The following is a 25,593-nucleotide window of genomic DNA, read 5'->3' as shown; positions in this document are numbered from 1 at the left end:
CCCCCTATAAAGGTCCACATTAAATGTTTCTTCTGTGGTCCAAAGAGAGATCAGCAAGGTGGTCACCCCCTTAAATAGGTAATCCTCTACAGAGTCTTGATTCTCTTCTTGCATTCTGTAAGGTGTCTAATCCTGGCTGCTGTTTCACAATCTTTCACCTGTGATGTCATTCCCAGAGTGCTGTGTCTGCAGAATGTGAGTACAGGAGGACTGGGGTTCATGGGAGAATCAAAAACAACAGGACCCTGCTGTGGACGTATGCGTGTCTCCTGGCTATTCTAATGCTGTCTCCTTCTCCTGTCTAAATCAAAGAGTCTTTGTGGATTACCACCCTGCTGTGATTTCAATGGCCTTGCAGAACCTCTTCTTTGAAGCATTAGGCCTCTCTTTGCACTGGGGGAAGTTCCTGTCTTCCTGGCAGGTGACACATTTTTCCCAGGAAAGACAAAGGCTTTTGCTAAAACAGAACCCAATAGGTCTGTTTGTGTGCAACTCAGCACCAGACAACGAATTCACCGGAGGCCTGGACAGGAAGGCCACTAGAAACCAAGCTGACAATAAAATGACACCAAACTGTTTTTTGGTTTATTGTGGCTACGTCATAACCAGACATGGCTTATGTTCAGGAATGTCACCTGCCACCAGGTTATGGGAGCACCCATGTTTTCATTTAGGGTCAGGATTGACCATGCTTAAAAGCAGATGCTGGCTGTTGGAGCTTTGTGCTCCATCAGGCTGTTGGCAGGAATGCCTATGTCACTTAGATATGCCTTGTTGCCATCCTATAAGGCAGCTGCTGGGATGTGCCAAGAGACAGGATCAGAGAGTTGCATACTTGCACTATTCTTTTTAGCAAGGGGAGTCTGAATAGCAGACCTCACTTTCAGAGACAGATCTACCCGCTTCATTTTATTAATACAAATTAGAAAAGCTTGTGCTATTCCACCCTCAGAGGAGGAATTCTGCCACAGAAAGACAGCAGTCTGATAAGATAGCCTTTGCATTTCAAAGGCTGATGGAGCCATATGCCTGTTTTACCTGCATCTTTGGGACAGCAGTTGAAAAAAAGAAAGCCCAGTGAGTTCCTCTGCCCTGCATACTCCACTCAGGAAAAATGCTATCACCTCACTCAAATCAAACCCCCTGCCCTCCCACCCAACCGGATTCCCTCCAGTTACTACTATGTTAACTAGGAAAATGATGTTGCTTTGTAAAACAGTGTATATATGTCTCCTTCCTTTTCCCAGTCTAACCTTCCTTCCCAGTACCACTTCATTTGTGCATTGAGGTATTTTTTCTGCAATCTGGAGAGTTCTATAACTACAAAAATAAATTAAATGAACACATTCCACAATTTCTTAAGATAATTAAAGTGCCAAGGACGAGCATGCTATCCTTTTTGCATAGACTTGCAAAACAGCCTGGCACTTAAGGGGTTAAAATAACGCTATATGTACATGGTGTAGTGTCATGTGCTGATCGTCCACTCACCCACGCTCTGCCCCTCACATTCTCTGTGCTCGCTTTCGCTTGCCACTGTTGGTGGAAGCGTGTCCAGAGAAAAGACACAGATATTTTGAGTGAGAGGGGTGCAGGAGGGAGGGCTGGGATGCTATGTTGTGGTTAAAAGCAGAATGAGAGCAACACGAACAAAGGAACCCCCTGAGGTGGGGTCTGGCCTGGTTCCTCAGAGGCAGGAATGATCGTTGCTGTAAACTGGCTCTTTTTAAAATGTTCTTTTCTAATGATCACTTCCAGAATATAATGGAGCCATTGTAAGCATGTTGCACTTATCTTGCTGAGAATAGCATATTATCAAAACCTAGAAAAACGTATTGAATGTGTTGGGGTACATGGTTATCCTTTCATGATGGACAGATTGATGCACTCTTATTCCACTCCCCTACGAGAATGGGGGAGGGGACAGATACCAGAGAAGGTGGTTGAGTAGAGTTAACTTGGTGCATCTGTGGTGGGCTGGTGTGCTGCTTAAGGAAATTTAGAGTAGACATGTGTGTCTTGGGGTGGTGTACGTTCCATTGCACTATTATTAATAAGGACCCGCCAACCAATTTTGGGGTCCATCAGGCATCCAGTCATCACTAATTTCCCAAACATTTCTGTTTGAAGGTTTGGAAAACTGCAGTTGTGGGAAAATACTTTTCCACAAAGAATTTATTTTCATTTTCTTTCATCATGTCCATTTTTGAAACATCGCACAGTACTCATAATATGCACATTATGACACCACCTCTTGCCCTTCCCCATTGTGCCCCTCCCCTTGGTGTCTAAGTGTATCCCTTCACATCGTTATTCCTGTCTCTATTGTTTTTTTAACCTTACTACTCCTGTTCAAGACTTTGGCCTTGGTATCTTTGGTGGGGTCAAACTGCACCTATTTATCTTGGTATTGTAAGACCACTACAGTGGTGATTGCCATTGTATAAAAGCCACTTAACATAACGTGTTATTTCAGTGGTAAAGAAATGTGAAAAAATGTACTGTCGATTCGGTTGGGAGGAAGATTGATTAAGTGGTGATTATTGTTGCCATAATTGTCTTTGAGCGAGGCGATCAGGTGCCCAAACTTCCTGGGGCTATAGGCTGCACACATATTGCTGTTAAAAATGTTTGACATAGATCAACCTCAAACATTGAACTTTTTACTGTGAGTCCCATAACATCGATTTTTATTTATTGTAATCAATTTCTGTGCCAGTGTATGCAGGGGAAGATCCACACAACCTCTCACCAGCATCCACCCACCTTAATGTAAACCCCAGCCCCATATATCATTTTGGTTAAATTAATAAATTAAAACTTAATAGGAGTCAGTGCTGAAGAGCCTCGTTGAGGTCATTTTTGAAAAGGCAGCATGAAGGGGGCAGTGTTAGTATATATTGTTGATAAAACATTGACACTTGGCAGCTTTCTAGTGCATTGTAATTGTAACTGGTTATTTATAATGTGCTAATACCCAGAGGTTTCTGAGTGCGGACCCGGGGATTGAACCTGGTCTGTTCTGCGTCATCTTACTTCTAAGGCAAGTGCGTTGACCCTGAGCTATTCTCCCGAGATGTTAAGACTATTAAAGGATCTATGTTTTTCTAACAGCCAGAAGTACACACTGTAAATAAAGACCAGTATCAAAGTCAGACTGGACTTGCATTGGTCTTTTAAGGACTGGATAGAAATGAATCGGGGGCTGCATCAGGGATGTGTCCTCGCAGTGTTTCTGTTCTGTTTTTACATCAAAGATATGATTAAAAGCTGAAATTTGGTGAGAACAAACCCCACCATATTGTAATCTGTGACTTGACCCCTATCGGCTTGCAGATATCCCCGTGTGCAACTAATACATGCTTGCTCAAATTTGACCTCTCAATTAATGGCACTAAATCACAAATGTTGGTGCTAAACAAAGAGAGGTAGAAATAGAAAGAAATGTGGGTGGTCGATCGATGGCATTGCTCTGGAGGTTGTAAACAAATACAAATACCTGGGCACTTTTGTGTACGACGGGGAAAGCAGAAATTGTCTGGATGGTGACTTAAACACTACATTTCTGGCAGCCGCAAGTCAGCTGATCCAATTTGATTTTAGATTTGGTAGATTTTCTGCGATGCCGTTGATTAAGCTGTTCAGACAAAAAAATTGGGCCAAAATTGATTTTTGGGGCTCAGACTATGGGAGATGTTACACCTTGGTCTAAGGTGGAGGGAAGGCTCTGGAGGAAAGTGCTTCGCCGATCCTCCCTTTGTGCCTCTGGCAGGGATTTTATATGAGCTAGAGGAATTGCCAATCCAGACTTTGATCAAGTGGAGAATATTACAAATATATGCCCGGATCATTGCACCCCCTAAGGCTTCTCTTTTGAGTATTTAAATTTGATGGTGGCAAAGGAAACTGTGGGGTCCTTGATAACTGGATAGTTTGTTGTACTCAGGCTCTTTCGCAAATTGAATCCTCCACACATAGGTACAGCTTGGTCTAAGAGCCCGCTCAGTGCCCGCGTGCTGTGTGAGCGCTTTAAAAATGTTTTTTAAAAAAAATAATAACCAAATAGGGTTGACAGAAAATCCAAATAAAGTGAAATTAAAGTTGTATAGACACACGTGGATTCAGCTTAGGGCTGACCTGCTGAAATACTGATGTTTTCATTACCACTTCACTTGTTCAATTAAAAATATCAATGTTTTGGCCCCTTATCTGAAAAAGCACCCATTGAGAGACTTCAGGTTTAAAAGGTTGCGAATGAAGCTCAATCTGTTCCCAACTATGCAGGTGTTGGGGGTAAGGAGAAAGGTGCCTAGGGGAATGAGACTCTGTCGCTATTGTGGAAAAGAGGATTAGACCCTCAACCATCTTTGCATTAATTGTCCTTTTTTACGGCCCCTGTGGAGGGAGAAAACGATATTATTTGGCCATGTACCGGAGGAGGCGCTATGGATCAGAATTTTAAATACCAATGTCATTTCTTTAACGTTAAGATTTTTGGAATTTGTAGAGGTAGTTTTAAATTCTTAAAGGAACAACATTTTAGGTTTTATAGTGTTTTTAGTATTTGGAATTTGTAACATTGCATTTTGTACTTGGTTTCATAATTTGCACGTTGGACTTTGTACTATGTAAAATTAATCATGTGGAAATCGTGGTTTGAAGACGTTTTTGAAATTGTCAAAATTGTTGTCAAACGTTGTTAAATGTGTTAACTGTGTGAAAAGTCACATGTATCTACTGTATCACACAATAAATAAATAAATAAAAATAAATACAAACTGTAAATAAAGACAGATTTAGGGACTGCTACTGTCCATGCTCATACATCATTGACTACATTTGCTTTTGGAATATTATTCAATGTGGTATTTAAAATCAGGTGCACGGCGCACTTCAGCCCTGCCCCCGATTTCATGATCCCACCTTGGTTTTGCACCTTTGCAAATTGTTGAGAGCCACCAGTGGTGTGTTGTGAAGACATGGCAACCAGGGAACCTACCATGCCGGATTTCATTTCGGATGTCGGCCTCGAGCAGTTCCAGTTTCATACTCAATTTGCGACTCAGCTGTTTCGATTTGCGTCTCGTTATCACGACGGCAGCTGTTGGGGAGAACATTGTCAGCTATTTTCAATACAAAAGCATGGCAGCTCTACATCAACATAGGTGGTTTAATGTCAAATCTATCATTCATACATTCACAGGCGTGCGCGGGGCACGTGATCTACACCAGCTTCTATGAAGGGGAGCACCTCCATTTTGATTGTAAATACCTACATTTGCTCACTGCAGGCAGGCTTTTCCATTTATAATAATAGAGCTCACATTATGAAAATTGGTGGCCCTGCCGGCGGACAGGTCGCCCCTCCACCTCAAATATTGGCCTCCACCAATCACCGCCTGCAGATGCGAGCACATTTGCGTGTGGGAATTGCATGTGGAAACACTGCCAGCCCCCAGTCTCAGCCAGGCTCATGTATCAATATGGTGTTATAAGGACCATGGACACTCGGTGAAAACTACCCCATTTAGACCAGACTTTATCTGGCCTGAAACATGTTATTTTTTCTTGGGGATCCTGGTGGATCACCACGAGACTGGGGGAATGTGAGGGGTCTGAAAGGGGAGGACTGCAAAGGCATGCTTGCCCCAGGAACATGGAACAGCATCACATGACCCCCCTCTGTCCAGTCAAGAAAGTCCAGATGACCGCCAGGCATGAATGGCTGGGTGGGCAGAATAGCTCGCTGCTTTACCCCTTTTCCCACCCACCGGGCCGAGTGGATTTCTGTATGTTATACCACCACGCCCAGTTTTAACACCCAACCGAAATACTCACTGGCTGCCTGAGCAAGCAGCAAATAATATGTAATGAGGGTTATACGATGAAATGCCCCCGCTTTTAGAGCTCTGCAATGCTTCAATGAAAGGCCCCTGAAATCAGCAGAAAGGTTGGGCACAGAATAACAGCCAGTCACATTCCCATCACTAAGCCACTTTCAAAGTGCCCTTTAATCCTCTTCTGGGCCTTGAGTGTGGGGTGAACCGGCAAGGGGGAGTTGATGGAGCAGTACCCATTGTGCCAATCTAATGTGACCGCAACCAAGCTGCCGCTCCCTTCGCTCCCAGTGCCACCTTGGAGAGTCCATACAGGAGGGGGCTGCGATCAAAGAACCCCACTTGAACGCATGCATTGCAGGCGCTCATTTTGCTGGGATAAGATGGGAAGAGGCTTTGCTGGGCAGTGCCACCTGTACTCTGGAGAGGAATGGTCATGTTCTTGGCCACCAGTTTATTTCCACTAGAGAAAACCCACCAATGCTTGATGGTTGCCTAGTGCATAGGAAAGTCTCTATCATGGCTGCACTTTGCTCTGGAAAGAAGGTGACCTAAGGCGACCAGGGACACACTTTGCTCATTCTGTGGAATCAGAAAAAAATACAATATTAAGGCTGTTACACCAAGCAAAGGAAAATACACCGACACGGGCTTGTAAAGATTCCCAGAATCTTTATTACAAAACTGAACAGTATTGGACAAAGTACACAAATAGCTATTTGGCTGTCAATACATCACAGAGACCACCAGCAGGGTTCAATGTGAGCAGTGAGCAGAATTTCCTAGCTGGACATCAGTGTATTTATACAGTTTGTTATAATGATGTCCAGCCTCGTACAAGTTAATTATACACTGGGCTAGGGTCGCGCCAGGTTCATTTCCTAATTTACATATCTCGTGCATGCGGTTTACTTTTAAATACATTTACTAACAGACATTATTATTCTCTAATTTAACATTACACTCTTTACATATTGCTTTAATACAAATCAAACAAATGTTTCGCATGTCGTATTTGGATAGCATTATTTGTTCTTGTATACTTGTAGGTTAACATTGCTAATTCTAGTAATCCCCTGATCCCGAGGTCAACAAAGGACAAGGTCTACATGACCCTAACATGTAGCCTGAAGGCAGGTTGGACATTAACCCTCCTACAGAGGTTGAAGAGGTTAAAGCAAGAACAAGAGCACACGAGACAGCCATTTTAGACTACAGGGTGACTTTGTATAATAAACTAAAATGGCGGTTCTAACCTAAAATGGAGGCTCGATTCACTTGAGGTCACAACCTTGTAATACGGATTTCCTCGCAAAGCGACTGGGCATAGGCCAACATATACAATGAGGACGAAACAATATTATATCAGTTCTAACAAACCCTCCTTTTGGCCTATGCCAAGTGCTAAACTACCTTCAATCACTTTGCGACTAACTCCACACATCAACATCTATACATCCCGAATCATTGTATGACATATGTATTGCCATTAGATCTGACACCAGAGTTTCTTTTAACACATACTCTTTGGAAACCTTCTCTGGGGCGTATATTATATGCCCTAATACACTTGTTGCTTGCGTGCAACATCCCCCTAATACTGAGCATATATGTTGTAATATGTCCAGGCACATGTGGAATGTTGATGGCTGTTCAGGCATCAACATTCCACATGGGCCAGTTGGTTCCTGGATCCTCTGGTGGTGGCTGCTCGCCTTTGGGGTCCATACAATAAACAGTTAAACTCACTTACCGTGTCTGTGGATCTTGTCACTGGCGACGCGGACTTGTGTGGACCCCATCCGACTCCACGTGTGAGCTTCCCCGCTCCTCCGGCCCTGTGCATACTGGACGGTTGCCGTCGTCTGGCGGTGTGCTCGCCGCCGGTGTGGCCACTGGTGTGCTGTTGGCCAGCGGGTGGTGCCCCGTGTTCTGCAGGTGCCCCCGCGTACCGGAGGGCCGGTGCACTCGGGTGCCACAGGAATGAAAGTGCCCGCGTACCGGACGGTCGCCGGTGTCGTTGGGTGCTACAGGTCTGCGAGTGCCCCGCGTACTGGGGCCCCCTGGCGTTGCTGGAGTGTGACGACTGTCGGCAAGCCCCTCTGTGGGCGTGTTGCCTGGCCCACTGGCCAATGGTGTGCGAGCTGTCACCGGCCTGTGTGCGCCTGGGGAGGCGATTGTAGTGGCCTCGGGCGGCTGCATCGGAGCCTAGCTGGAGGAGTCGAGGTGCCGGAAGACGCGACCCGGAAGCACGTCCAGCCTTGTATCCTCCTTCCGTCTTGCTGTGTTTAGCTGTTCGGCGCCGCTTTCCAGGGGGCAGAGCCGACTCCCCTGCATCCGCGGCTGCGCTGAGAAATCACGGCCATAGCTGCCGCCGCATACTACGTCCTGGGAGGAGGATTTGTTGCGCGCTTAACGGTGGCCCGGGTCTGCAGCACCGTCCTATTCAATTCTGACTGCAAGTGGGGCGTAATTACTGTGGAGTGGTAGGTTTCTGTACTTTTGGGCATCGCCGGTGCGGCTCCCAGGAGTGTCTGCTTCTTCACGGATCGGATCCAGGGGAGCGCAAATTGTATCTTGTCTTGGTCGGTGCCGACCTCCATACTATGGTACTGCAGTTAAGTTTTCTGTGTGGTTGAGAAAAGGTGACACTCTTTACTTGAAAGCGTCCGCCTTGTTGACTGGTGATCGGTGGAGGATTTATTTTGTTTATTTTCACAAGGTGACTTCAAGCTACTTGGGATCTGTGAACTAATTGGGGGTGGAGAGCGGTACTCTCGCCCAGACATGTTGCATACAGCTGCGAGGCCGCCCCCAGCCTTTTTGCCAAACCCTGGTGAACCTGTTGCTCCATGGGACCAGTGGGTGGATGCCTTCAAGGTGTATTTGAGGGCTGCTGGTGGTGCAAAGTTCACTGATGATGAGAAGGAGGCTGCACGTCTTAACTGTCTGGGTACTGAGGGGTTGAGGGTTTTCCGTCACCTGCCTGGTGAGAATGTAATGGTTCCAGGTGGTGGTGAGGGAGAGATGGTCATAAGTGCATATGAGACTGCCCTCAAGAAACTGCAAATTCGTTTTGGTAAAAGAGTTAATGTTGTTTTGGAGCGATACAAATTCTTTTCTAGGGCACAAGGATCCACGGAGAGCATTGATGCTTATGTGATGGCGTTACGGGCGCTCATGGCCATATGTGGGTTTTCGGGTAATTTGGATGAACACATCAGGGATCAAATTATGATGAAGACCTCTAATCAGAAAATCAGGGAAAGGTTGTGGATTGAAAGTGACCCCCCCTTGGATAAGGTGTTGGAGATTGCGAGGGCAATCGAAGCCTCCAGGACTAGTGTACAAATTGTGACTGAGAGGGATGTGTCTAGAGATGTGGTTCATGCTGTGATGCCAAGGAACAACAAAGTTATTGATAAGTCTAGTGGTCAAGGGGGTAGGTAGTGTAAGGGTAAAGATGTGTGTAAAAATTGTGGTTGGTCCAGCCATGGGGCTGATTCCAAGGTGTGTCCTGCTTGCAATGTTGAATGTAGGAAATGTAAACGGATGGGCCATTATGCACGCATGTTTAAGGTGCAGGTGGTGGCTAGTGTGAATCCAGATGATTCTGCACTGTTGCAAAAAGGTGCCTCTGGCGGTAGACAGGAGCAGGGAGTGATTCTGCATGTGGATGAAAGTGTGCGCAAGGGCCCTTGGGTTTCAGTATTGGTTGATGACCATCCTGTGGATATGTTGGTTGATTCAGGGTCACCTTACACCTTGGTAGCTCCAGAAGTGTATAATGGAGATCTGGGAAAGCAGATTTCAGCTTTACTTGCTGCGGACATCAAGCCGTGTGCATACGGGCAGAACCCCATTGATGTACTGGGCTACAGTTGGTCCAATTTCTCGTTCAATGGTAGGCGGGCTCTGGGTAATCTCTATGTGGCATCCAAGGGCACTAGTGTACTGGGTTGGGATGAGCAGGAGGCTTTAGGTATGCAAATACATCCTGGTAAGGAGATTCCTGTTCTTAGTATTGGAGGGTGGTGAGGATAATGCCATGGTTACCCCAGTTTTGCTCATGGCGGAGTTTCCAGAAGTATTTTCCGATACTCTTGGGAAGCTCAAAGGCTTTGCCCATCGCATTGTGTTAAAGAAGGGTGATGTGCCTAAGGTACACAAGGTGAGGAGAGTGCCAGTATCAGCAAGGGAAGGTTTGGAAGCTGAGTTGACCAAATTACAGACGGCAGGCATAATTGAACCCATTGAGTCATCAGAGTGGTTGTTTCCCGTGGTCCTGGTTAAAAAAGACGATGGAGGTATCAGGATGTGTGTATACCTTCGGGAGCTTAATTCCAGCATTTTGGTGGATCGGCACCCCTTGCCGAACATTAACGAATTGTTGTTAACATTGGGGGATGCAAAGTATTTTTCAACCTTTGATTTGTCTACGGCATATCATCAAATAGACCTGCACATTGACTCTAGGCCTCTCACGTCATTCGTGACTCCTTTTGGGGCATACCGTTTTTGTCACATGCCATTGGGCCTGGCTTCAGCCTCTGCAGTATTCCAGCGGTTGATGCAGGAAATGTTTGGGGGAGTGTCTGGAGTAAGTTATTTTCAGGATGACATCTTGGTGTGGGGTAGTAGTAGGGAGGAACATGATGTCAGGGTCAGGAAGGTGATGCGAATTCTTAAAGAGAGAGGTCTGACTGAAACTGGCTAAATGCCAGGTGGGTGTGAGTAAAGTTACCTATTTGGGTCATACACTGAGTTCAGAAGGTGTTAACCCTAAGGCTGGGTTGGTACAGGTTATGAGGAATACACCTGTTCCAGACAATAAGGACCAGCTAAGGGGCGTTCCTTGGTCTTGCAGAGTATTATTTCAAATTCATACCGAACTATGCTGAAAAGACGGCGGCCATGAGGGCCCTGATGAAGATGTCGGCCAGGTTTGTGTGGTCTGAGGAGTGGGGGCAGAATTTGAGCTGGTGAAGAGAGATGTGGAAAATGCCCCGTGCCTGAAATCATTTGATCCCAAAGCAAAACTGTACTTACGGTGGATGCAAGTGAGGTGGGTTTGGGTGCGGTGCTAGAACAGTGGTTGGATGGTGAATGGAAGCCGGTGGCTTTTGCCTCGAGGACCCTAAGAGATGTAGAGAGCAGGTACTCAGTGATTGAAAGGGAGGCCTTGGCAGTGCTGTGGGCTTCGAAGCATTTCAGGACATTTCTTTGGGGTATTCCATATATAGTCAGGACGGACCATAAGCCTTTAGTCCAAGTGTTTTCTACCAAAGGTGTGGTGGCAGTATCCCCAAGGATTGCGAGATGGTCGGTTGAGTTACAGGATTACAATTTCACCCTGCAATATTTCCCAGGTAAACTCAATGTAGTGGCGGATTGTTTGTCCCGTTTGTCCACGGTGGAGGGGGACAGTCAGGATCAGGTGACGTTGGAGAAAGAGGAGGACCTGCAAGGGTGTCAAGTTACTTACATTGCATCTGCGGTGGAGAAGTCGTTGTGGGATGTCGAGTCTGAGGCCGATGTTGAATTGAAGTGGATCAGGGAAGGCCTTGTCAGATAAACCTGAGGGGAGGGGCTATTCCCAGGTATTGCATGAATTGGCTGTGGGTCCCTGGGGCATTTCCAGAGGTGTCAAGTTGATTCCGCCTGTCAGTCTCAGAGGTAAAATTGTGGAATTGACACATGCTGGTCATTTGGGTCGTTCTTTGACCAAGAGGAGACTTATGGAAGATTACTGGTGGCCGTCGATGGACAAGGATGTGGAACAGGTGATGAAGTATTGTCAGGCTTGTGCCATCAGTGATAAAAGCAAGGTATTGCATCCCCAACCGATACATCCTGTAGATGTTCCCAAACAAGGTTGGACTAAATTGGCTTTGGACATCATGGGCCCCTTTGAATGTCTTCAGCCTGAGAGTAGATATTTGTTGGTTTTAGTGGAGTACACGTCTAGGTGGATTGAAGTAGCTGCGGTTGGAAATGTCACCACTGAGTCGGTTATAGCTTTTTTGAGGAAGGTGTTTGACCGAAAAGGGTTACCAGCAAGCTTGGTGACAGATAATGGCGTGCAGTTCACGTCCAGAGCCATGAAGGAATTTCTGGATCAACATGCTATCTCCCATCATCGGACCCCTTTATACAATCCGTGTGCCAATGGCCTAGTTCAGAGGGCGAATGGTACCATTAAGTCGGCCATACAATTGGCTTTGGCTAATGGTTTGGCTTGGCAGGATGTTTTGACACAATATTTGGCTGCTTATCGCAGGACTCCTTTGTTGGTCACGGGGAAGTCCCCATTTGAACTTATGAGGGGCAGGAAGGCAGGGACCTTACTGAGAACTCTGGCCTTGGTGGGTGGAGGCCCATGTGAGCTGGATCTGGATGTTATCCATCGCAATATTCTGGTTCGCCAGGAGGCTATGATTTCTTCTCAGGAGTCCAGGAAGGAATTACAAGTTAAGCCTGGGGATACTGTGTACATTAGAAATCCTAGGTTTGTTCAAAAGGGCAATAGCACATTTTTGCCTCCAAGGAGGGTGGTAAAGATGGGTAAGGGTCATGTGCATTTGGAGGATGGCTCTGTTTGGAGTAAGAGACGTGTGGTGGTGGATGGGGTCAAGAGTGCTCGTGCTTGAGGTGCAGATTTAAGTGTGGAGTCTCAGGGTGTTGTGCTGGATTTCGATCCTGTTGGCTCCCAAGGTGGGGTGCACAGATGTGAAGAGGATGTTGCTTGCTCTTCAGGTACTGGTCTGAATGTGGAGACTCAGAGGGTTCCTCTTCAGCAAGCTGAAGTTGGGCATGATGTGGGGCGTCCTTCTAGGCAGTGTGGGCCACCCATAAAACTTAGAGACTACATTTGTTAGAAGTTGCAATGTCTGGAGTGACTAAGATGAATTATTGTTTTTAATTGGCATACTGCAGTTTATGTTTTAATGGTTTGTTACATTCTATTGCCTATCCTTTCATCATTACCTTATCTCCTTTTATGTTGCATTCTGTTAATGTTGATTTTTGGTAATGGAAGGGAAGAGGATATGTTGTAATATGTCCAGGTGCGTTAGGAATGTTGATGGCTGTTCAGGCATCAACATTCCACATGGGCCAGTTGGTTCCTGGATCCTCTGGTGGTGGCTGCTCGCCTTTGGGGTCCATACAATAAACAGTTAAACTCACTTACCGTGTCCGTGGATCTTGTCAATATACCAGGGAGACACTGTATACAACAGCAAAGAAACAGAAAACTTCCCAAGATAATCAGCAGGGCCGAAAACAACTTCCATCCCCATGACCCTAGGAGGTCCCAAAACCATGCACTGAGTTCCCAGTTTCCCTCAGGAGCATGTACTTCTGAACTAAGAACATGTAGATTTTGGATAGCCCGAAAGATCGTCGGAGAGGAGTCTGGTACGTAAACGCAGCAAGCGGACTCCACTAATTTACATACTCCTCCACGCTCGGCCAGAATGACATCTAATGCCATCCGGTTTTGAAGAGCCACTAATCTTATCGCTTTCTGTTCTAACGTCATATTATAGAGTATGTCAGTGGTCCGATTGATGGTTCTCTCCAATACTCTCGCTAGTCCCCTGATATCTTCTGAATTCGTAATTTGCCCAAGAAATGGCACAAAGGATTTCATGATATCTCCTACAGTTTGCGCTGCAGTATCCCCTTTCACACCTCGTCGTGGACGAGTTTTCGAAACATCTGCAGTACTAGCAATAAATACCCCAGGTAGTAGAATCCCTAAATAGAAGGTTCCTTGCCAATCCCTGGGCAACCATGGAAATGCCACATTGCCGCAAACAAAATAGACAGGTTTGCCTGCGTACAGAGGTCTGTTCTCACTAGTCAAATTCGCAACGTTGGCGCACTTTCTAAAATTACCCATTGACCGTGTTCCATTCCTCTGTATGCAGAAGGATACTGAATCAGGGCTATGGTTAACAGAATAAGATGGAGGCGTGGCATCCTTATTGCCTATAGGATCCATTTTGAAAGAGATTAAAGACTGAAAAGGATGAGACAATCTATCAGAGGGCCTAACAGAAGCAACGTTTGGCTTACTTCTATTAGCAAAAAGCGAGCAACCCAGGGGCATCAAAACATGCTTTTCAAAGCTATTTAAATTTGTACCATCAAAGTTCCCTGAGATGCGGTCATTCCATCGGCCAAAAAATAGTGCTCTAAGAGAAGCGTAACAGGCAGTTGTCAAAGGTAAAGGATGAATATATTAACCTAGCCCCTTATCCCCATGTTGCAGTAGATGTGAACAGATCCAACAATTGGTCTTATTTAAAATTGCATGAGTGGCATTCATAATTAACAAAAGGGTATTATTCTGATAGTTCCGTCTATGCAAAGAATCTCTAGGCGATAAAGTATGCAATTGCACGGAAGGAGTAGGGATAACAGATACATTTTCAATAGGTAAAAAGTCCTCTAGCGGATATGCTTCCTCCAGATACCATAACCCAAAACCAACAGTTACTAAAAATCCAGTAATTATCACAAAAAGGCAACAATACACTTTGGGGGTCCCCTTACATGCTTGATCATTGTCTCTGCTAGTCACATATTTATCTAAAAGTTTGGTACGAGCAGTAGCGGGTGCAGGCATTGTAGTCTTCAACCGAAAAAACACCAATTGTTCGTTTGCTGGCGACTCCAGTTGCGCGTCTTCTTAATGTCTTTCCCACAACCCTTAGCCAACAGAATCTTCCCGTTCAGTCGGGCCAAAAGACAAGCCCTCAAATGATTTTTTTTCAATTGTACAGTCAGACCATGCTGTATGTTTACTTCCTTGGACACAAATTATATTTCGTAGTTTCTGATGAGGACAAAGTGCCGTCACTTCCTCCTGGAAGTGGCGAATGAACGGAAATGGGATCAGAAAAGGATTGATCCGGAAGTTCCACTGTTGGGGAGTGCGGAGACAAGATGGCCGTTTTGTCTGGCCTTGCGGATTCTGGAGCGGTCTCCGATTCTCCCTTGTTGGTTGTTGCTGTTTCAGGCATGCTAGTTACAGCAGTGGGAAGGGATTCTGTATCTTCTGTATCGTATGGCACGGGCTGTGGGATCCGTTTGGTGTGCATCGCATGGATCCAGTTCTTACGACCCGCTACCCGCACAGCAGTCTGAGTGACTAGCAGGACTTGGTAGGGACCCCTCCACCGAGGTGCAAGGCAAGATGACCTCTCAAAAACCTTCGTGAGGATCTAGTTCCCCGGTCGTAGACTGTGACCGGGACCCGCGTAGCGTACAGGTAATGCCTCTCGCACCTGGTGATAAATTGAAAACAGATTTTTAGTCAACTGGTTACAGTAATCTGAAAGAAGCACATTTTCTATGTCCTGCAACGAGCGACTTTTTGGCATACCCCAAATATTAGCAGGCCTCCCCATCACCACCTCAAAGGGAGAGAGCCCCGTCTTAGTTTGAGGGGTTGTTCTCATCGACAGCAACACGATCGGTAAGGCGTCCGGCCATTTTAACTTGGTGCCAGCACACGTCTTAGCAAGCTTGTTCTTTATAATGCTGTTATGCCTTTCCACTAATCCGGCACTTTGGGCAGGTCTGGACGAATGGAACCGTTTGTCAATCTGCAATCCTTTGCAAATTTGTAGGATAACAGTAGCAATAAAGTGTGGCCAATTATCCGACCAGATGACTCTCGGCAGCCCGAACCTAGAAAAAACTCTTTCAACAGAGTTTTTGCCGTGGTTATGGCCATTGCATCTCTAACCGGGAAGGCCTCAACTCACTTGCTAAAAGCACAAATGACAACCAACACATATTTAAGATTGTTACAACGTTCCATTTCAATAAAAGCAAAGTGAATAACCTCAAACAGAACAGAAGGTGGAGCGAAACTTCCTCTAGGAGTCGAGGTACCTTTTCCTACATTGTGCTGCAAGCAGACCATGCAGCTTTGGACAAAACGCTTCACAGTTTTGAAAATCTTATCATTGGCCCATACACTGTGTAGCATTTTAGTCAATTTACGCGCACAAACATGTGTCGGACCATGAGCCATAATAACCATCATTGTAATGTAGGCGTCAGTGAGTAACCATTTTCCTTCAATATTGTCCACCCAACACCCATCATCATCCAGTCTCCCTGCACCCTCGATCCATCTCTTAGTTTCCTCTATGGTAGCATCTGCTTGAATGTCTTTTACAGCACCGATACTTTCACCCAAAGTGCAAACATTTACAATTTCTCTTACAGCATACATTTCTGAACTGAAATCAGTGGCAGTTTGTTTAGCTATCTGATCGGCGAAAGCATTCCCTTTTCCTACATCATCTATAACCTTTTGATGTGCTGAACATTTTATAATAGCTAACTGAACAGGGAGTGCGAGTCCTGAAAGTAATCGCACTATTAAAGTGCCGTGCTGAATTTTTGTTCTGTGCGAGGTCAAGAAACCTTGTTCTTTCCAAAGTCTACCGAAATTGTGGACCACCCCAAAAGCAAACTGACTATTGGTATATATATTTACTGTAGGCCCTTCAGAAAGTTCACAAGCTCAAGTTAACGCTATAATTTTTGCGGCCTGCGCGGAATTATGCATAATTCTTTTGGTTTCCACAATCGTGTTTAAAGTAGTGACGGCATAAGCAGCCGTGGATGTACCGTCTGGAAGTTTAAAACAAGAGCCATCACAAAATAGCTCCCCTAGTGGGCTATTCAAAGGCATGCATTTCAGATCAATTCTGCCTTTAGTCTCCTGTTCTGTCATATAAAGGCAATCGTGTGACATTTCGTCACCATCAACAGTATCTTGCGAGACAGGTAAGAGTTCAGCCGGATATAATACACAACACCTCTGAATTTGAATGTGGGGGGCAAACAAGATTAGTTCATATCTTGTCAATCGTGCAGAAGTGAGGTGTTGCGTTTGAGTTCTATTCAATAAAATCTACAGAGTGAGGTACCATTAGGGTTAACGCATGACCCAGGACCATTCCCTCACTCTGTTTTACAGACGCAGCAGCAGCAGCAACAGCACGCAAACATATTGGCAATGCGCATGTTACAGGATCAAGGGCGGAGGAATAGTAACCGCACGGCCTATTCTTCCCTCCATGCTCCTGTGTTAATACAGCCAAAGCACATCCATCACATTGATGCACAAACAATACAAAGGCCTTGTCATAATTCAGAGTTCCTAAAACCGGCGCTGAACACAGCGCGGATTTGAGCAAATCAAATGCTGTCTGGTGTTCCAAAGTCCATGGCAATGGCAAAGAAATGCCCCTTTTTGTCAAAGCCAGCATCGGTTTAATCGTTAACGAAAAGTTAGGGATCCACAATCTACAATAAGAAGCCATACCTATCAGGGCTCTAACTTCCTTCTGCGTATTTGGGACAGACATGCCAGAAATAGTCTTTATTCGTTCAGGTGTCAACCGTCTTCCCTCCTTTGACAGGAGGCAGCCTAAATAGGTGACCTCCTGACAACAATATTGGAATTTCTTAAGTGAAGCTTTGTGGCCATGTTCTGCTAGATGACAAAGCAACAACACGGTGCCTTCTTTACAGGCGCTCTCAGAATCAGCAGTCAAGAGGAGGTGATCTACATACTGTAGTAATGTGCAAGTAGTAGGCAACTCGAGAGTATCGAGCTGCTCTTTCAATGCCCTACTATAAATACTTGGACTCTCAGTGTACCCTTGTGGTGCACGAGTGAATGTAAACGAGTGTCCACCTAGGGTAAACGCGACCAAAAACCTGCTATCCTTGTGTATGGGAATACTGAAAAACGCGTTTTTAAGATCAACAACGCTAAAATGAGTGGCAGAAGCCGGGATCATGCTTAGTATCGTTGTAACATCAGGTACAATAGGAAATTGAGGAGCCCCAATTTTGTTAATAGCACGTAAATCAATTATAAAACGAAAGGGAATCGCATTATCACCTTTTTTGTATACTGGCAAAATGGGGCTGTTAAATAGGCTACCCGTAATCTCCTCAATTACTTCACGATGTACAAAATCAGAAACTATACATTTCAACGCCTGTTCGCATTCAACTGAGATCTTATATTCCGGGATGCGAGGCAATTTTACTCCATGTTTCAAAATAATTTTAACAGGTTCAATTTGAAGAATGCCCACATCATTATCATCAATTGCCCATAAGCATTCTGGGACATTACTGAATTCTGGCGGTAAAGGTCGAGTCAAAAACTGAGAGGCGAGTGATTGCTGAGGTGAAATTGTTAACCGAACTCAGTCCGGAGAACAATGTATTACTGCATGCAATTTAGCCCCAGCAAGTTCTCCCCACAGTTAGTGGTAAGTAGAAATGGACACTGTTCCGTGAAGGGACCCAGTGTTATCGGTACCGGCAAAGAGACCGGACAAACTACAGGTGTGCCTGAAAACCCTACGGAAACGTTGGACTGCCCTGACAGGGGAATATTTGGAACCCGTGAATGATCAATGGAACATTTCTGTGCTCCTGTATCTACTAAAAATAGATGCTTCCTATTTCCCACCGCCATCTCAACATAGGGGCCTTTCTGATGAACGGGAATAGGCGTAGGTTCCAAATCCTGCTTCGGGCAATCCTAGCGAAACAGAATATTATCAAAAGGAAGCTCTTCAGAGAGGTACGCGGCAGAAGGGTGATCAAAAATGTTTCTATTATCCACATTCGAAACTTCCTTATCTTGTGAAGGAGGTTGCTGTGATTCTGGTGCAAACTGACCTCTGCCAGGGCCCCCTGCACCTGGGCGGCCTCTGGATTGTCTACCCATGTTCCCAAATGACCTTTGCTGCAAGGTCGGACATTATGCGCACCAGTGGCCTTCCTGCTGGCAATCGGCACACTGGTTAATGGTTTCCGGAGCCAAGGGCGCACTTCCCTGTGGAATGTACTGACCTCTAAATTGATTACCCCCTCTAGGGCTTCTAACAATCTGTTGTAATAAAACTTTTGTTTTCAGGTCACGCTTTTTTTTCTCAAGTTTTTCCTTTTCAGTATTTACACGATTTTCATAGTACTGAGCAATATGCAGTACTTCTGATTGAGACTTCACCTTCCAAGCGCTTTCAGAAGACATAATCTGTAACTGGATGTCAGGCAGCAATCCACGTACAAATTTGTCGACAAACAGCCTTTTCCCTGACTCTGTGCCTAAGTCTTGTCCACTGAAATCTGAGAATACCTGTTCGAAACGATTGAAGAAATCGGTGGCACCCTCAGACTTTCCTTGGACACAGGCCGTAAGCTTGTCCCAAATGATTCTTTTTTCAGGAACTATAGTTTTCAATTTTACAATAATTCTATCAGGCAAGGTTAATATCACTTGAGGCGGTCGTTCAACAGCTGGTCTTTCTCTATCTAGCCTAACCATGTTATCCCATGTATCTCCCAACCCAGGTATGTCATCTATAGTCCTAATCTGTTTCCACAAATCGACTGGCAGGAGTACGGGAAATAATAGGTCAATATCACTTAAGGTGAATACCGACGACTTCAAGACCGACTCTATTTCCTTATAGAACCCGGTCGGATTATTTCTTATATTGGGAATAGATTGCTTTATGGTGTTCACTTCCTGTCTTGAAAACGGGACGTGAACAAACTGTGATACGTAATGTGCAGGAATTTCTCCGGCGATTATTCCTCGTCCAGCATCGGCCGCAATCTCCACTTTCAGGACAAATGTCGGAGGGACCCCTCTCATAGGCAACTGAGAAGTAGGCAGCTCCGAACGCTTACTAAGCAACAGAGCCAAATCAAGCGCTAGGGCAGTCGAAGAAGTATCAATCGAAAAAGCTCTCTTATAAACACTCAACAATTCTGCGGGACAACAAATCTTTCTTTTTACACACTCATTCTGCAGGTACTCTACCATCACCTGTATCACTTTTTTTGCATTTCTAACGTATACTGACTATATGTGTCATATACTTCATCTGGAGTTATCGACATATCCAAAATCCATCTTATCGCATCCTTTATACAAATTTGCGCTTCCTCACCTTTTAATTCAGGGCGAGGAGAAAACCGTTTCTGTAAGTACATAATACCTAAACTACCACCATCTGCTTCCTCATTCTGTAACCCTTCCAACTCATTCCTATGCTCAAAAATCCTCTTAACATGCTCATGTAACTTCTCCGCAGTATCTCTAGACAACGCTAAGGCGTTCAAATCCCGTAACCCCTGTGGGAAATCTTCATTGTTCAATCTATTCCACATTATACTCAAATGAGTCCCTAATCCTTCAATAAAAACAGTTTTCTCAGGAATACTTTTTAAATTTTCGAGTGTGGAAAAAACATCGGCTTGTACACCCTTCTCCATACAATGTTTGGCCCAAGCAATCAATTCACTCTTTTTGTCTGGGGCACAGTATTACGAGTCACAACCCTTGGTCTCGCTCCCTGGTCTACTACAAGCGGTGCCGAATCACTTGGAAGAGGAAGAGTAGGCACATTCTGAATATCAACAGGTGGGGGCAAGGGGGCAGGCAAAGGAGCGACAGCTGGAAGAACAACAGGAAGAACAGCAGGGAGGACCGGAGGAACTATAGGAGGGGGAACAACAACGGGAAGGGGCAAAGCGCCAGGAAGAGGGACGTACGGAGGTGGTGCGGAGGCATCGGGCCTTCGTTCATGTAAAAGTCTATTAATCAATTCATTTGACGGATTAAAATCTTTTGAAGGGTAGATTTTCTGAATGCCTAATTGAAACGCCCTGTCCGTGTTCCTAACTGACTCCAATTGTTTATTTTGATCATATAACCGTGCCTTTTCGACATTTGTCATATGTCTACGCATATGTTTCTCTCTACTCTTTTGTTGCTGCAAAGCTTCTGTTTTCCAACTGTGCAATGCATCAAATGCTGCAGGTCTAGCCTTTTTCCTTATTAATACAGACTCTAAATATTCTATACAAGGGATTTCAAAACTACCATTGGTTGGCCACCGAAGATTAGAATTATGTCTGGTCTGTCTGTGCCAAATGTCATTAAATGCTATACTACCAAAGCCTTTCTTACAGTACATAGTACATGCCGGCGACCCCTCCTGTGGTGCGGGACGGCTATCTTCCAAAGATTGTCTGTCACTGCGGAATAATGCCCTAAAGCAGGCAGACAATTTCCCAGGAATATCAAAGTTCCTGTGTTACCTGGTTAAATAATTGTGCTCGCGAGTACAATGTTCCAAATTCAAATTGTCCGGGTTAGATTAAGAATCGGGACACGATTCACCTGACCAAACGATTGGGAGGCCCGATCGGGTTACTAAGGAAAATGCTAAGGACCCACGTGTCTGGTGATTTTCGGCAAATTTACCCACCTCGATACATGGAGCCTCGTCAAGACGTCGTCTCGGGCTACAGCTCACCGTTCAGGGATCGGATCGTGCAGTTTCGTCGAGGAATTCGCTTCTCGTCTTGAGTGGCCGTTTTTGTTGGCACCGTCCGATCCCGGTCCGATAGCCGAGCCAACCTTCAACGAGACGAAGTCAATATTGAGGGATCCCTATTATGGCGCCATCTGTGGAATCAGAAAAAAATACAATATTAAGGCTGTTACACCAAGCAAAGGAAAATACACCGACACAGGCTTGTAAAGATTCCCAGAATCTTTATTATAAAACTGAACAGTATTGGACAAAGTACACAAATAGGTATTTGGCTGTCAATACATCACAGAGACCACCAGCAGGGTTCAATGTGAGCAGTGAGCAGAATTTCCGAGCTGGACATCAGCGTATTTATACAGTTTGTTATAATGATGTCCAGCCTCTTACAAGTTAATTATACACTGGGCTAGGGTCGCGCCAGGTTCATTTCCTAATTTACATATCTCATGCATGCGGTTTACTATTAAATACATTTACTAACAGACATTATTATTCTCTAATTTAACGTTACACTCTTTACATATTGCTTTAATACAAATCAAACAAATGTTTTGCATGTCGTATTTGGACAGCATTATTTGTTCTTGTATACTTGTAGGTTAACATTGCTAATTCAAGTAATCCCCTGATCCCGAGGTCAACAAAGGACAAGGTCTACATGACCCTAACATGTAGCCTGAAGGCAAGTTGGAAATTAACCCTCCTACAGAGGTTGAAGAGGTTAAAGCAAGAGCAAGAGCACACAAGACGGCCATTTTAGACTACAGGGTGACTTTGTATAATAAACTAAAATGGCGGTTCTAACCTAAAATGGAGGCTCGATTCACTTGAGGTCACGACCTTGTAATACGGATTTCCTCGCAAAGCCACTGGGCATAGGCCAACATATACAATGAGGACGAAACAATATTATATCAGTTCTAACAATTCGAGAAGTGATATCATTCAATGACTTATCAGGCAGGCATCAGATGAAGAGGTCCCACAAAACTCAGAATATAGCCACACACTCTGGGGGGCTTGGCAGGCCCTTCCTATTCAGGGTTTCCAATTTAAATCCCTTCCAGACCTTCTCGGCTCTATCTAACAGCAAGGCAGATATCTTGAGTATTATCCATGTCGGCTTCTACGTGCGGACTTCATAGCAGAAGTCAGTCACAAGTCTCCTATGGACTAAATCTCTCCTGATGTCCTTCATGTGTGCTTTCAAGAACACACACATCAATCAGCAGGGCCCGACCCATTCTGCTGTACCCACAGTTCCATTGAGGTCTGGATGAGAAGATAATGACTTTCCAGTTTAATATAAGATTGCTTGCCACCTTTCAGCCCCTTTGAAGGCAAGGCCTAAAGAGGCAAGCTTTCCTCTCTGTGAACCAAATGGTCTGTGACCATGTACTAGGCTCTGTGACCTGATATGCTCATTAAGACATCACACTTTACAAATAGTAACGGTACTCGTGTTATCCCCTTTGCAGGGCCCTGCACAATGTCCAGGATTCTACAGGTTCAGTCTTCCACTTCTCGTTGATGGAGACGGGGAAAGAAGACAAGTGGCAAAATGGGTCACCCAAACATCAGCTAAGCTTAGCACTCGCAAAGCCGCTGAGCTTACAAAACATGATGGAAAACCCAGCAGTACCAAAAATGGGGAAACAACAGAGTCCCCCACTAGAAACAGGCAAAGACGATGGAACAAGTGATAACCAACAGGCACCTTGGCTATCAGCAGGAAGGGTACCCGCTTGATGCCATCTCAGCCTCATGGCGCTCAAGCTGTGGCTGAGGGGCCTCCACCTAAGAGTAGATGTTTATAGCTACAGCTCGATGTAGGTGAGCTGGGAAGGATCTGGTATTTCTTGGAGCATTTTGGTGGAGGTGCTGATGCCAAGATCAATACCGAGGCAGAGGAGGCATACCCAGAGACAGCCGATCCCATGCATGCGTCATTGGTGCTGTCCATCGCCCTTCAACCACACCACAGCCCATCTTGTTGGAGTTCGGGCCATGCACCTTACGTTTACCATTCTCCTGTCCAAACAGCTTAAAAGAAAGGCTCCTTAACAAAGAATACCAGAAAACCAATCGGAAGGGCCGCTTACCTACTATGATCACAATCAGCACAATCGGGATCACGATGAGACGTAAGAGGTATTCTGCTTCTCGTTCCGGGTTAACAGAGACTTTAAAATGTCCCAGCTTCACCTGAAAGACACAAGGATGTTAGTAGCATACCCATGCTGCGTCTTACCATAGAATCAGTGACCCGGACAACATAATGCAACCTTTACTTTGGACTACAACTCCCTTCAGCACAAGCCAGCATAGTCAATGCTGAGGAATCATGGGAGACGAAGTCCAAAACGTCTGGAGAGCCGAAGGTTGCAGAGTCCTATAGGTTATGTGGTAGGTTCAGGCAGGAGCAGAGGCAGCTTTTGGTGTCAGAGGGGGTGGGGGGCAGATAATAGGGTGCCAGTGGGAGCCTGGGTGCGCACTGGGCACCGAAAGGATCACAGGAGAGGTGGCTGCACGGCTGTAATCCCCCCTGGCTCCAGCACTGGCTTCGAGGAGCACAGGAGCAAGGATAATGTTGCACGGGATGAAATGAGTTGTTATGTTAATACTGAGATTTTATATAGTGTCGCTATCACCAAAAACCCAGTTTCAGTGTGCTTGGTAACTGATGCTATCATTGTTACCCAAAATGTGCCACTCAATTCATCAACCTTGGGTTTCAGGGGGCGCGAAGGGCTGAGTGAACCGGGCAACACGCTATGCTTGAGCTATCTATCCCCCTGGCTCACATGGTGCTCCAGTTCCATGGCAGGTCTTTGTGTAATTCCCAACCCATGTGGTGTCCTGTCATTTTTTCGAACGTAAAAGTTTCAAATGGCAAACTTTTGAATTTTTTTGGTTGAAATGCCATTCTTTCGAATGACAATTTCTTTGAAAAAAAATGTTTTTGTCGACATGGGTTAGGGTTAGAGTTGAGGCTTGGGTTATGTTTGGAGTTGGGAGGGGGCCGTGGGGGTTGGGGGGGTCGGGGGGAACCCCCCCAATATACACTAAAACCTTGAAACGTTACATGGAGCTGTCCAGTGCTGAAATGACAGAACTGGACAGCTCCATGTAAGGTTTCAAAGTTTGTGTGTATATTGGCATTTTAATATTATTTTTTTTGTAACTTTGAAACGTTACGTGGAGCTGTCCAGTGCTGTAATTTCAGCACTGGACAGCTGCATCTAACGTTGCAAAGTTACACAAAAAAAAGCATTGAAATGCTGCTTTTAACATGTAAAAGTGCATTTCAATTGAAACCAGTCCATGACTATTGTCGACGGATTGGTTTCGAAAGAAATGCACTTTGATTGTTAAATATAGGCTGTCACAGCTTTGTTTTTCGAAACTTTGTTTTCGACACTTTTGTTTGTCAAAACTTTTTTTTCGAAATTATCACTATGAACCAACCCATGTGCATATGCCTGGAAATTAGTGAAGCCCGAATAAGTTCCTGTACACATTCACTGCAGGGTTTTCCTATGGGAAAGGAAGTATCAAATCCTACAACAATCCTACAGGAAATTATAATTGGGAAATCCATAGGATAGTTATGGCCTAATTTCCCACTGTAAACTACACATTTGATTCGCACTTTGTATTATAAAGGGCTTGCTACAACTACTTGATGACTGATTACGCTGTCAAGAACGGGTGCAATTATCACCCATTTGGATGGCATCCAATTGAGAGTCACTCCAGCTGGTAGTCAACCCTTTGACCTATGGGTTGAACACAGATATCAGCATTGTGCCATTAAATCTCTGAGTGATGGGAAGGCGATTTCATAGAATAATCCCTGGGGAAAACCCCATGGCTTCTTTTCACAAGAGCTTGCAATCAGGGCAGGATTTCTAAACACTGTCGCACACCAGGAAAACACACAACCTAAAAAGTGTTCCTTCACAGTGAAATCAGTTACAAATATTCACATATTATTATAATTACTGGTGATTTAATTATACCACGCTTACTTCCAGATACCCCTGGCTCCCTGAATCGACTGATTTCTTTGGGAGAAAAGCACATTTTAAGAATAGTTCAGCACTCACAGGTTGTCAAATAATGCTATTTTACAGTTGCACACTATGCTACATGTATGGATTAGTTGTCCTGGGAGGATAGCTCAGCTGCAACGGGCTCGCCCTGGAAGAAAAAGGGCACGAAGCAACACATGTTCGATCCCCGGGTACGCGCTTAGAAACCTCTGGGTATTTTTGCGCGTTATAAATACGCAACTAAGACAAAAAACAATTACGCAACTAAAAAACAAACAATTCCAGTAACAAATG

At 45.0% G+C, this 25,593-nt stretch overlaps 1 protein-coding gene across 2 annotated transcripts in view; it reads right to left on the bottom strand.

Moving 5' to 3' along the window:
- PLXNC1 (plexin C1) overlaps nt 1–25,593 on the bottom strand; it is a 1,076,103-nt gene that overhangs the window by 468,476 nt on the left and 582,034 nt on the right. For both annotated transcript variants that reach the window (XM_069629799.1, XM_069629800.1), the window contains exons 15-16: nt 23,347–23,449; nt 5,000–5,101 (exon numbers count right to left, since the gene is read on the bottom strand). In XM_069629799.1, coding sequence (XP_069485900.1) covers nt 5,000–5,101; nt 23,347–23,449 — 205 coding nt within the window. The remainder of the gene's footprint in view (nt 1–4,999; nt 5,102–23,346; nt 23,450–25,593) is intronic.

This window comes from Ambystoma mexicanum, chromosome 12 (assembly GCF_040938575.1).
Source record: "Ambystoma mexicanum isolate Mex_15411 chromosome 12, UKY_AmexF1_1, whole genome shotgun sequence".
Classification (NCBI taxonomy): Eukaryota; Metazoa; Chordata; class Amphibia; order Caudata; family Ambystomatidae; genus Ambystoma; species Ambystoma mexicanum.
This window is presented reverse-complemented; position numbering and strand designations above follow the sequence as displayed.